Genomic DNA, 12,982 nt, shown 5'->3' with positions numbered 1-12,982 from the left:
ATGAGGTATCACAGTGGGTGCCTGTGACGAAGGGATAGACTCTGAAGTGTCCCTGTTCGCAGATGATGTGAAGTTAATGGGAAGGATTAAATCGGATGAGGATCAGGCAGGACTACAAAGAGACCTGGACAAACTGGACACGTGGTCCAGCAACTGGCTTCTCGAATTCAACCCTACCAAATGCAAAGTCATGATTGGGGAAGGGCAAAGAAGACCGCAGACAGAGTATAGGCTAAGTGGACAAACACTGCAAACCTCACTCAAGGAGAAAGATCTTGGGGTGACCATAAGACCGAGCACGTCTCCGGAGGCACACATCAACCAAATAACCGCTGCAGCATATGGGCGCCTGGCAAATTCAAGACACTGTACACTGTGTACGTCAGGCCCATACTGGAGTATGCAGCACCAGTTTGGAACCCACACCTGGTCAAGCACGTCAAGAAATTAGAGAAAGTACAAAGGTTTGCGACAAGGCTAGTTCCGGAGCTCAGGGAAATATCCTACGAAGAAAGGTTGAAGAAAATCGGACTGACGACACTGGAGGACAGGAAGGTCAGGGGAGACATGATAACGACATACAAAATACTGCGTGGAATAGACAAGGTGGACAGAGACAGGATGCTCCAGATAGGGGACACAGCAACAAGGGGTCACAATTGGAAGCTGAAGACTCAGACGAGTCACAGGGATGTTAGGAAGAACTTCTTCAGTCACAGAGTCGTCAGGAAGTGAAATAGCCAAGTGATGTAGTGAAGGCAGGAGCCATACATAGCTTCAAAACGAGGTATGGCAAAGCTCAGGAAGCAGAGAGAAAACCTAGTAATAATCATTGAAGAGGCACGGCCAGGAGCTGAATCTCGACCACTACAACCACAATAAGGTGAGTACACACACACACATGGTAATACTTTATTTACAGCCAGGGAAGGAAGCCATGTCTCAAATCTGAGACATACTGTGTTGGTCCAGATGGGGGCCCCAAGCATAGTTCTTATCGCATAGTTTTGTACGACCTCCATCCTTTGCCTGCTCTGCGGGAAAAGATGAGCTAACGCCGGAGCACCTTAGTCAATGCGCGAGCGCACAGCTTGTATATAGTACAAGCGAAGTACTTCTTTGCTCGCCTCTGCACGGTGCCTCGTCATGGCTCTCATGGCGTTGAGTCTGAGTAGAGCACGGGATCTGACATACTCGGCCTGTTTCTGAAAAGTTAGCTTTTTATCAATGTAGATTCCCAAGTATAGGTAGGAGCCTGTCCACTCAAGTTCTATATCCGGAATGCGTAATCTATTCACAGGATCTGGTCCCTTGATTTGAGATTTCTCGTCGGAGATCTTGAGGCCCAGTTCCTTGCAACACTGCGTTATTAAGACCAAAGCTCTCTGGGCCTCTCTCTCCAAATCGCCTTTCCCATTCACTGCGAGTGCAAGATCATCAACATAGCTGAGTAGCTGCGTACCACTATGAAAGGGAAGGCTCACAAGTTCCTCATAAGGACGTAAAAACAGGGTAGGACTGAGCACAACTCCTTGTGGCGTGCCGTTTTCCAGGATTTAAAGGAAGAGTAGTGTCCCTGAAAGCTGACACAGGCCTGCCTGTCCCTAAGATAGGGCTCTATCCAGGCCAGGAGGCGTCCTTTGATCCCTTTCCTAGCTAGTATTACTAGAATTGTTGTGGGGCTGGCTAGCTCAAATGCCTTCTCGAGGTCGAGGTAGACGAAGATACTAGGTTTCTTGTTACTATCAGCAATCTGGCTTAGTAGGGTAATTATGCACTCTGCTGTACCCACTCCTTTGGAGAAGCCAAATATGTGATGATGAGGCAGTCCAAGTTTCCATAGGAGGCGGTTTAACACCATCCTCTCAGCAGTCTTGACTAAACAGCTGGTCAGCGATATGGGTCTCATACTGCCTGGGTCCTTGGGCTTTGGAATTGGTACAATGGTAGCCTTCTTCCAAGCTGCTGGGAGTGTCCCGGCTCTCCCTGACTTATTTATGATGTTTAGTATGGCCTCCCATCCACTCTGACCGGCCCGTGTAATCATGGAGTACGTGACACCATCGATGCCTGGGGCAGTGTCACCTGTGTTCTTAATGACACGTCGGAGTTCCAAGTACCTGAGGTCTTCATCAGTCATATCTTCAGACGCACATGCAGCTTGTATCTTTAACTGGCGCTGTGGCAGAAGCTCCGTCTGTATATTTCGAATGTCCTTTGGGCTGTAGAAGTGGCTTATATACTCTAGTCAGGTAAGGCGAAGCAGGAGGCGGGGTCATAGTGGTACCATCCACTAGTTGAAATAGGTCTTCGTCCAAAGGTTGGACAAGGTTGAAGAATTCTTTGTATCAAGATTCCATGATGTTGCAGTGTCTGACAGATGTGATAAATGGTTTAAAACCAACAAGTTGAAGATTGAGACACTTATGCAACATATGGGAATATTTATTGAGCACATCGACTCCAGGCTGAGGGATTGATTACCTCAAACTCCTCCTCTCCTTACACCCTTCTGATTTGTATTGGACTGATGAAGCCCCCTCACCTAATTGTGGTTGCAGGAGTCGAGACTCAGCTCCTGGCCCCGCCTTTTCACTGATCGCTACTAGGTCCTCCCTCTCTCTGCTTCCTGAGCTTTGTCATACCTCGTCTTAAAGCTATGTATGGTCCCTGCCTCCACTACATCACTTGCTAGGCTATTCCACTTCCTGACGACTCTATTACTGAAGAAATACTTCCTAAATCCCTGTGACTCGTTTCAGTCTTCAGCTTCCAATTGTGACCCCTGGTTTCTGTGTCCCCTCTCTGGAACATCCTGTCTTTGTCCACCTTATCTATTCCACGCAGCATTTTGTATGTCGTTATCATGTCTCCCCTGACCCTTCTGTCCTCCAGTGTCGTCAGTACGATTTCCTTCAACCTTTCTTCGTAGGATATTTCCCTGAGCTCAGGAACTAGCCTTGTTGCAAACCTTTGTACTTTCTCTAATTTTTTGACGTGCTTGATCAAGTGTGGGTTCCAAACAGGTACTGAATACTCCAGTATGGGCCTGACGTACACAGTGTACAGTGTCTTGAACGATTCCTTACTAAGTTATCGGAACGCTATTCTCAGGTTTGCCAGGCGCCCATATGCTGCAGCAGTTATCTGTTTGATGTGTGCGCCTCCGGAAACATGCTCGGTGTTATGGTCACCCCAATATCTTTCTCCTTGAGCGAGGTTTGCAGTCTTTGTCCACTTAGCCTATACTCTGTCTGCGGTCTTTTTTGCCCTTCTCTGATCTTCATGACTTTGCATTTGGCAGGGTTGAATTCGAGAAGCCAGTTGCTGGACCACGTGCGTGTGTGTGTGTGTGTATATGTGTGTGTGCGTGTGTGTGTGTATATATATGTGTGTGTGTGTGTGTGTGCGCGTGTGCGTGTACTCACCTAGTTGTACTCACCTAGTTGAAATTGCAGGGGTCGAGTCCAAGCTCCTGGCCCCGCCTCTTCACTGGTCGCTCTCCCTGAACCGTGAGCTTTATCATACCTCTCCTTAAAGCTATGTATGGATCCTGCCTCCACTACATCGCTTCCCAAACTATTCCACTTCCTGACTACTCTGTGGCTGAAGAAATACTTCCTAACATCCCTGTGATTCATCTGTGTCTTCAACTTCCAACTGTGTCCCCTTGCTGTTGTGTCCCATCTCTGGAACATCCTGTCTTTGTCTACCTTGTGTGTGTGTGTGAGCGTGAGCGTGAGTGTGTGTGTGCGCGCGCGCGCGTGCTCGCTCGCGTGCAGGCCTTCTTGTGTGAAGTTTAGTTAAATATCATTATTACGCACCTCATACCCCACATCGCATACGCGTGAATGTCCGCGTATATGACAGCGTGTGTTTCAACGTGTGCGTACAAGTGCACGTGTACGTGTGAGCGCTGTTGCAGGACATGTGTATGATGTTGAGTGAGCGAGCAACGACCAGTTTTTCTGACCCGTCACACACCATGAGACCCCCCAGCCACCCCTCACCAACACACACACACACACACACACACACACACACACACACACACACACACACACACACACGCACGCACACGCACACACCTACCTACCTACCTATCTATCTATCTACCTATCTATCTACCTACCTATCTACACCTTGTATCAGAGTGGGAAGACTGGAGAGAGAGAGAGAGAATGTTGAGACAATCCCAGGGCAGTTGACAGCGTTTTCTGACCACTCAATTCTTTGTGACCGTCAATATGACTTCAAAAACGGTCACTCTTCTGCTGTTAAACCTGTCCACTATGTGGCACCAGTCACTGGATGAATCCAAGGTCAGCTGTGTAGTAGCACTCGACATTGCTGGTGTTTTCTGCCGAGTATGTCACCAGAGACTCTTGGTAACACTGCCAGCACTGGGAGTCGCCGATTCTGCACTATGTCCCTTAGTGATTGCCTTCAAGGCAGAGGCGTCGCTAGACTTGGTGTCACCCGGGACGGAATCACTGGTGTCACCCAGGGCAGCATCTTTGGTGTCACCCCCATGAAATTCAAGGGCGGGGGGATGTGGGGGGTAAACTCCAGTTAAGTCACTACTGCATGACCAGTAACTAATGTTTATCAATGAGAACGTTTAAGGGCCTTAAACCGAACAGGCGAATACTTCTCAACTTTATTAATGATAAAATAAATAATCGTAGTAATATTGAGGAAACATAAACTCAAATACCACTTTGAGTACAGCAACAGATCCTACATTTATTCATCTTCAACAATACAAAAACAAAAAAAAAATTCAAAAATAAAGGAAAACATTGCAATATCAGAGAAACACTAATTCCGATTTGACCTTGATTACAGGCAACATCACAGTAAATCTGAACTTACATTTCCTTACCTTCAATTATGCAAAATCATCTATCACATGATCAAAATCAGTCTATCACATCATCAGAATCAAAGAAGGATTCTTCACTTATGTTGGTGCAGCACTGTTTTGGGCATTAGTGTCACCTTCTTTAGAGGCTCTATGGTGTGACTCCCAAATGGTGTCACCCCCCCGACCCCCCTTACGACGCCTCTGCTTCAAGGTAGATAGATCTCAACGGGACAGCCAACAAGACACTATTGGTGCAAGTGTTCCACAGGGAAGTATTCTTGGGCCATTGTTATGGCATGTCTACTTAAATGACCTTCATCTCATCCCAGAATCCCATGCATATGCAGACGACTGTACTGTGACTTTTACTTATCCAAGAGAGAGAGAGTAAATGCTAGCTGCTCTAAGTTACATTAATCACCAGCTTATAGCTATATGAGCCTGGGAAAAACAATGGCAGGTCACAGTTGCTCTTTGAAGAAACACAGATGATGATGGTCTCTAGGTATCATGGCTGTATAGTCCTTGTGGCTTAGCGCTTCTTTTTGATTATAATAATAATAATCTAGGTATCATGATGGTAATACTAGGGCAGTAACAATAATAATAATAATGATAGTGTAATAATATCTTTATTTCCTACAAGTACATGTACAAGGCATACACTCCTGGCTGACATCAGTGACATACTACTATATAGAAAGCCCCTTGTTATTACCTGGAGTTTACCTGGAGAGAGTTCCGGGAGTCAACGCCCCCGCGGCTCGGTCTGTGACCAGGCCTCCTGGTGGATCAGAGCCTGATCAACCAGGCTGTTACTGCTGGCTGCACGCAATCCAACGTACGAGCCACAGCCCGGCTGGTCAGGTACCGACTTTAGGTGCTTGCCCAGTGCCAGCTTGAAGACAGCCAGGGGTCTAATGGTAATCCCCCTTATGTATGCTGGGAGGCAGTTGAACAGTCTCGGGCCCTGACACTTATTGTATTGTCTCTTAACGTGCTAGTGACACCCCTGCTTTTCATTGGGGGGATGTTGCATCATCTGCCGAGTCTTTTCCTTTCGTTGTGAGTGATTTTCGTGTGCAAGTTCGGTACTAGTCCCTCTAGGATTTTCCAGGTGTATATAATTATGTATCTCTCCCGCCTGTGTTCCAGGGAATACAGGTTCAGGAACTTCAAGTGCTCCCAGTAACTGAGGTGCTTTATCTCCGTTATGCGCGCCGTGAAGGTTCTCTGTGCATTTTCTAGGTCAGCAATTTCACCTGCCTTGAAAGGTGCTGTTAGTGTGCAGCAATATTCCAGCCTAGATAGAACAAGTGACCTGAAGAGTGTCATCATGGGCTTGGCATCCCTAGTTTTGAAGGTTCTCATTATCCATCCTGTCATTTTTCTAGCAGATGCGATTGATACAGTGTTATGGTCCTTGAAGGTGAGATCCTCCGACATGATCACTCACAGGTCTTTGACGTTGGTTTTTCCCTCTATTTTGTGGAAGGAATTTGTTTTGTACTCTGATGAAGTTTTAATTTCCTCGTGTTTACCATACCGGAGTAATTGAAATTTCACATCGTTGAACTTCATAGCTTTTTCTGCAACCCACTGAAAGATTTGGTTGATGTCTGCCTGGAGCCTTGCAGTGTCTGCAATGGAAGACACTGTCATGCAGATTCGGGTGTCATCTGCAAAGGAAGACACGGTGCTGTGGCTGACATCCTTATCTATCAAGTTTATTCTCTATAAGGGTTACAATGTGGGGTTTACAGGATTTGGATATTGTGCAGTTTACATGTTATAAAATACTAATTACAGAGTGGGCCACTAGGACACCTAGCATGGCTAGGCATTTCGGGCAGACTTAGATTAATTCATAACATTAAATCCTTGCAGATTATGGTGTTAAGTCTAGGTAACTACATTATAATTTGTGAGTTTCGCAGTGTGAATGCTTTTGTTTTGGCACAATACATAGTGTCTATATTGGAGTATCATAGGCAAATATGACTAGTTATGATTCATTATTTTAAGATTAAGATTAGTATTTCTGTGTTTATAGTCAGTGGGTGAGTGAATGTAATTGTGAACCACCAGGTGGTTATCATGTAGTTAGTTGTCGGGGTGTATCAGGGAGATAAGATGTTTTCTAACTGTAGTTTTGAAAGTGATGAGTGTGTCTGCAGTTCTAGAGTTTTCAGGTAGAGTGTTCCAGATTTTAGGTCCTTTGAAATACATTGATTTTTTGTAAAGGTTTAGTCGGACACGGGGAATGTCATAGAGATGTTTGTGTCTGGTGTTATGCCTGTGGATCCTGTCACAACTATCAAGAAAGCGTTTTAGGTCAAGGTTAATATTGGAATTTAAGGTCCTGTAGATGTAGATTGCACAGTAGTAAGAGTGGATGTTCTGAACAGGGAGTAAGTTTAGATCTATGAAGAGTGGGGGAGTGTGTTGCCAGGGATGGGATTTAGTGATTATTCTTACTGCGGCTTTTTGTTGGGTTATTATTGGCTTTAGGTGTGTTGCTGCAGTTGAACCCCAAGCACAGATAGCATAGATTGAGGTATGGATATATAAGTGAATGGTATAGTGAGAGAAGGGTAGTTTGCGGCACATAGTATCATATCTTGGAGAGGATCCCAACCGTTTTGGATACTTCTTTTGTTATGTGTTGGATATGGGTGCTGAAATTTAGGTTGTTTTCGAGGTATAGGCCAAGGAATTTGCCCTCATTATGTCTGGCAATTAGAGTGTTGTCGATCTTCATGTTAAGTTGCGCAACACCTGCTCTGCTACCAAACATAATATAGTAGGTTTTGTCAGTGTTAAGTGTAAGTTTATTGGCTGTCATCGAAGTCGACATTTTGTGCAGCTCCTCGTTAACAATGGTGTTGAGGGTGGCAAGATTAGGATGGGAAATGACATAAGTCGTGTCGTCAGCAAAGAGAATGGGTTTCAGGTGTTGGGATATGTGTGGAAGATCATTGATGCAAAGGAGGAAGAGCAGGGGTCCAAGGACACTTCCCTGCGGAACTCCAGTATCAAGTGGCCGTATTGATGAGGCTGTGTCTTTAATGGTGACATACTGATACCTATTAGAAAGGTAGGATTTGAAATATGCAAGCGCATGGCCTCTTATACCATAGTGGTCAAGTTTGTGGAGTAGGATGCCGTGGTCAACTGTGTCAAACGCTTTTCGTAGGTCAAAAATTCTTAGCGGATATTCCTTATTTTCCAGTGCTGTGTAAAGCAGGTCTAGCATTTTTATAATTGCATCATTGGTGCTTTTATTTTTCCTGAATCCAAATTGGCAGGGGTTGAGTATGTTTTGTGCCATTATAAATGAATATAGTCTCCTGTGCACGAGTTTCTCGAAGATTTTGGATAGCAATGGTAAGTTTGATATTGGCCTATAGTTGTTTACATCTGTAGGGTCACCACCTTTATGTATTGGTGTAACCCTTGCGGTCTTGAGTAGTGTCGGGAAAGTACTAGTTTCTAGTGACTTGTTAAAAAGTAATGTAATAGCATGTGAAAGGACATGTGCCACTCGCTTGTACAATAATGGTGGGACGTGAGACAGATTCCCTGAGTTATTTTTAAGTGACTTTATTATCGCGGTGACTTCCGTGGGCTCAGTTGGTACAAGATAGAAGGAATTTGGGAAATTCCCATCTAGGTAGTCCCCGGCACGGGCATTGGTACGTGGGATTTTACTGGCAAGATTAGATCCTATGTTTGAGAAGAAGTCGTCTATCTTGTTAGCTGTATCAATGGGATGCAGTGTCGTTTCATTAGGTTTAGGAGAATATTCTTTTTTTTCAGTTTGTGGGTCCCCAGAATCTGGGAAAGTGTTTTCCAGGTCTTTTTTATATCTCCTCTTGTGTCAGTGAATCTGCTGGAGTAGTACAGTTGTAATAAAGTTGGTAGAATTACCGACAATATGTAAAGTAAAAGGACACAAGTGCAACTAATGTGACATTTTATTGTGGCAACGTTTCGCTCTCCTGGAGAGCGAAACGTTGCCGCAATAATATGTCACATTAGTTGCACTTGTGTCCTTTTACTTTACAGTAGTACAGTTGTTTGTCTTTCTTTATTAATTTGGTGAGAACTGATAAATAGTGTTTAAGAATATCTTTGTGTGTCAAGCCCTGTCTACAATGCTTTTCATATTGGTGTTTCTTATCAATGGATTTCAGAATGGTGCTGGTTAGCCATGGGCAACCAAGCCGTTTGTTTGTGATCTGTTTCGTTTTTATAGGACAATGTTTGTTGTATAGTTTGTTGTATATATTACATCTGCATTCTTTTTGTCTTCTAGTTCATCTAGGACCTTGTCGTAGTGATCCAATAGTTGAGACAGACAGGAGTGACCTGCTCTAAACCCATGTTGCCCTGGGTTGTGTAACTGATGGGTATCTAGATGGGTGGCGATCTTGCTTCTTAGGACCTTTTCAAAGATTTTTATGATATGGGATGTTAGTGCTATCGGTCTGTAGTTCTTTGCTATTGCTTTACTGCCCCCTTTGTGGAGTGGAGCTATATCTGTTGTTTTTAGTAACTGTGGGACGACCCCCATGTCCATGCTCCCTCTTCTTAGGATGGTAAAAGCTCGTGATAGGGGCTTCTTGCAGTTCTTGATGAACACGAAGTTCCATGAGTCTGGCCCTGGGGCAGAGTGCATGGGCATGTCATTTATCGCCTGTTCGAAGTCATTTGGCGTCAGGATAACATCAGATAGGCTTGTGTTATGCTGAGCATTTCGGGCAAATTAGGTCAGTTTTGTCCTAGGATGCGACCCACACCAGTCCACTAACACCTAGGTACCCATTTTACTGATGGGTGAACAGAGACAACCGGTGTAAGGAAACACGCCCAATGTTTCTACCCTTGCCGGGAATCGAACCCGGCAACTCAGCGTGTGAAGTGAAAAGTTTAGCCACCAGGCACCGTGACTTTGATAAGAATGAATTATGAAGGGGAAAGTGTTGGAACTCGGAGATGAAGTTGATATCCTTGGGGTGAAATTTGATTCCAAACGACTATGAAGAAACCATACCCTCGGCCGGGATTGAACCCGCGGTCATAGAGTCTCAAAACTCCAGCCCGGCCGAGGGTATGGTTTGTTTGCAATCGTGTCATTACGATTTCTTGAGACTATGAAGAACCACGTTGTAAATCTTGCTTACAAAGTTTTCAGGAAGCTTATAACATCTGCTCAACAGTACAGGTCACAAGATTCTGTACGAGGCACAGTATCCTCACACCTTGAGTATGCTTCACTTTCTTGGATTCCCTGCCCTTTCCCCTGCTCCCGACTCATCTGCGAATTCTTGACAGAACAGATAACAGAGCAAGACGACTCATCTCTCGCCTGGACCCAGCCTAGATAGATTTGTCATTTCAGCAAAGCCTTCAACACAGGAAGAATGTGGGTGGACTCACTGTTATGTATAAGGCCAATATTGTCAAGGTACCACACTCGGTTCCACTCAGCAGACAAAGACAAATGAGCTTCTACACATGACAGGCAAAGAGCAACTACACTCAGATTGTACACTTCTCCAGGACAACACTTCATCTGAGACCATTTATTCCTGGAATGACTTAAGTCTGTAACATGTTCTTTCAGTATAACATCAACAAAATAAAGTCAGTTGATCAGATGAAATCTCTGGGCAACAGATACCTGGAGTATACCTGGGGAGGTTTCGGGTTCCAACTTCATCCTATTCCCAATCTGTATGTCTTTAATAACGAAAAGGCTTTCAAATGAACTGAGGTAGATAACACCTCTTAGCATGTAAATAGAGGCAGGAACATTTAACCAAACCCTGTAAAACCCTTGATTAAAAAATGAGAGAGAGAGAGAGAGAGAGAGAGAGAGAGAGAGAGAGAGAGAGAGAGAGAGAGAAGAGCCAGGTTTCTTGATAAATTAAGGGAAGAGGTGAGGGAGAGACGCACTAATAGATCTCAGTCTTAGTATGAGTAAGTTTTTAAGCTGAACATAACCTCGGATTTAATTTGGTTGTGCAGTTCACTATTTGATAATTTTATGATAATTTTGTTGGGTTATTCCACTCAGCCTTTTTTAATTGAATATTTGTGTTGGGACCGACGATACTGTTCTCCGTCGCTATTGCTTTTAGACAGTAAATAATTTAATACGAATGGAATTTTAAAAGTCAAGATCAAAACATCATACAATTAGAAAAAGTAGATTTATTTGTAGACATAATAATGGCTTCTTTTTAAATAATTACTTTGAAGTTACTGAAGGAAACAGCGTTATTAACACTAAGCCTAATGCATAATAAAAAATGTCTAGTTACCTACCAGGTTGAGTAATGTTTGGAACAGCATCGTTGAGTGTTATACTTTGATAGAAGGTAAAGCTGTGACGGAGACCACGAGAGTAATGGATAATTACTTGGCGTCCAGACAAACTAGAAGTTGAACAATCTGATAAGACAGTTTGAATGAGGTGGGGAACCAGCCAGCAGCAGAATAGTGACTTTAGGTAAGAGTGGAAGAGGAGGACAGTCACAGATAGGGGAGGAGGCCAGTCACAGATGAGGAGGAGGACAGTCACAGATAGGGGAGGAGGACAGTCACAGATGAGGAGGAGGACAGTCACAGTGGGAAGGAGGACAGTCACAGATGGGTAGGAGGACAGTCAAAGATGAGGAGGACAGTCACAGTGGGAAGGAGGACAGTCACAGATAGGCGAGGAGGACAGTCACAGATGGGGGAGGAGGACAGTCACAGATGGGAAAGAGGACAGTCGCAGTGGGAAGGAGGACAGTCACAGTGGGGAAGAGGCAAAGAAATTGGGAAGGGTGGTGTTGTGCTGGATGGGTGCTGAGGGCCACTGCTGGTGCCGCACCTGATTCTCTACTCACTACTTGACTCTTTATACCCTACCTGTGACGTCATCACACAAACAGTGCATTCAGAAAGGCAAATCAGCTTTAAGAACACCCCCTTCAAGCTTCCCCCCCCCTTACTCTACACTACCATCCCAACAGCTGTTACCAGGGGAAGGAAACCACATGAAGGTGACTGTTGCCAGCCCTTGTTGCCAGCTCTTGTTGCCAGCCCTTGTTCCCAGCCCTTGCTGCCAGCCTTTGTTGCCAGCTTTTGCTGCCAGCCCTTATTGTCAGCCTTTGTTGCCAACTTTTGTTGCTAGCCCTTGTTGCCAGCCTTTGTTGCCAGGTTTTGTTGTCAGCCCCTATTGCCAGGTTTTCTTGCCAACTTTTATTGCCAGCTTTTGTTTCCAGCTCTTGTTGCCAGCCTTTGTTGCCAGCCTTTGTTACCAGCTTTTGTTGCCAACTTTTGTTTCCAATCCTTGTTGCCAGCCCTTGTTGCCAGCCTTTGTTGCCAGCCTCTGTTACCAGCTTTCGTTGTCACCTTTTGTTTCCAACCCTTGTTGCCAGCCTTTGTTGTCACCCTTTGTTGCCACCTTTTGTTTCCAACCCTTGTTGCCAGCCCTCGTTGCTAGTTTTTGTTGCCAGCCCTTGTTGCCAGCCCTTGTTGCCAGCCCTTGTTGCCAGCCCTTTTTGCCAGACCATGTTGCCAGCCCTTGTTGCCAGCCCATGTTGCCAGCCCTTGTTGCCAGCCCATGTTGCCAGCTCTTGTTGCCAGCCCATCCCATGTTGCCAGCCCATGTTGCCAGCCCATGTTGCCAGCCCATGTTGCCAGCCACTCTGTTTCTGGAGAAACTCTGAGAACTTCAACATTATAGGTCAGATATGAGGTCAACAACATCAAATATTATAAGTTACATCTGATAGATTTTCAGGTATAATATTATTTTCATTATCAAATATATTTATTTACAAACATTATTATAGACATAGATAATAAAACATTACGAAGTGTACGGCCATTATTTTACTACAGTGGATTACCAGAAGGAATTAGACAGAAATAAAGACAATCTCATGAGAAAACTTTTCACATTAAATATGTTACTCATTTTAGAAGGGATGATACACATCTCACTACATGTTATTAATCTCAGAGTAAATGATGGTATGTAAGTTACAAGCACCAGGTGTGTGTGTGTGTGCGTGTGTGTGTGTGTGTGTGTGTGTGTGTGTGTGTGTGTACTCACCT

General features: G+C 44.6%; 1 protein-coding gene across 1 annotated transcript in view; it reads right to left on the bottom strand.

Annotated features, from left to right (window-relative positions):
* Positions 1–11,683, bottom strand: part of LOC128696522 (uncharacterized) — a 30,542-nt gene extending 18,859 nt beyond the window's left edge. The window contains exon 1 of the mRNA XM_053787802.2: positions 11,201–11,683. Within this exon, the coding sequence (XP_053643777.1) occupies positions 11,201–11,227 (27 nt within the window). The 5' untranslated portion in view covers positions 11,228–11,683. The remainder of the gene's footprint in view (positions 1–11,200) is intronic.
* Positions 11,684–12,982: the final 1,299 nt, after the last annotated feature.

The sequence above is a fragment of the Cherax quadricarinatus genome, chromosome 47, assembly GCF_038502225.1.
Source record: "Cherax quadricarinatus isolate ZL_2023a chromosome 47, ASM3850222v1, whole genome shotgun sequence".
Taxonomy (NCBI): domain Eukaryota; kingdom Metazoa; phylum Arthropoda; class Malacostraca; order Decapoda; family Parastacidae; genus Cherax; species Cherax quadricarinatus.
This window is presented reverse-complemented; position numbering and strand designations above follow the sequence as displayed.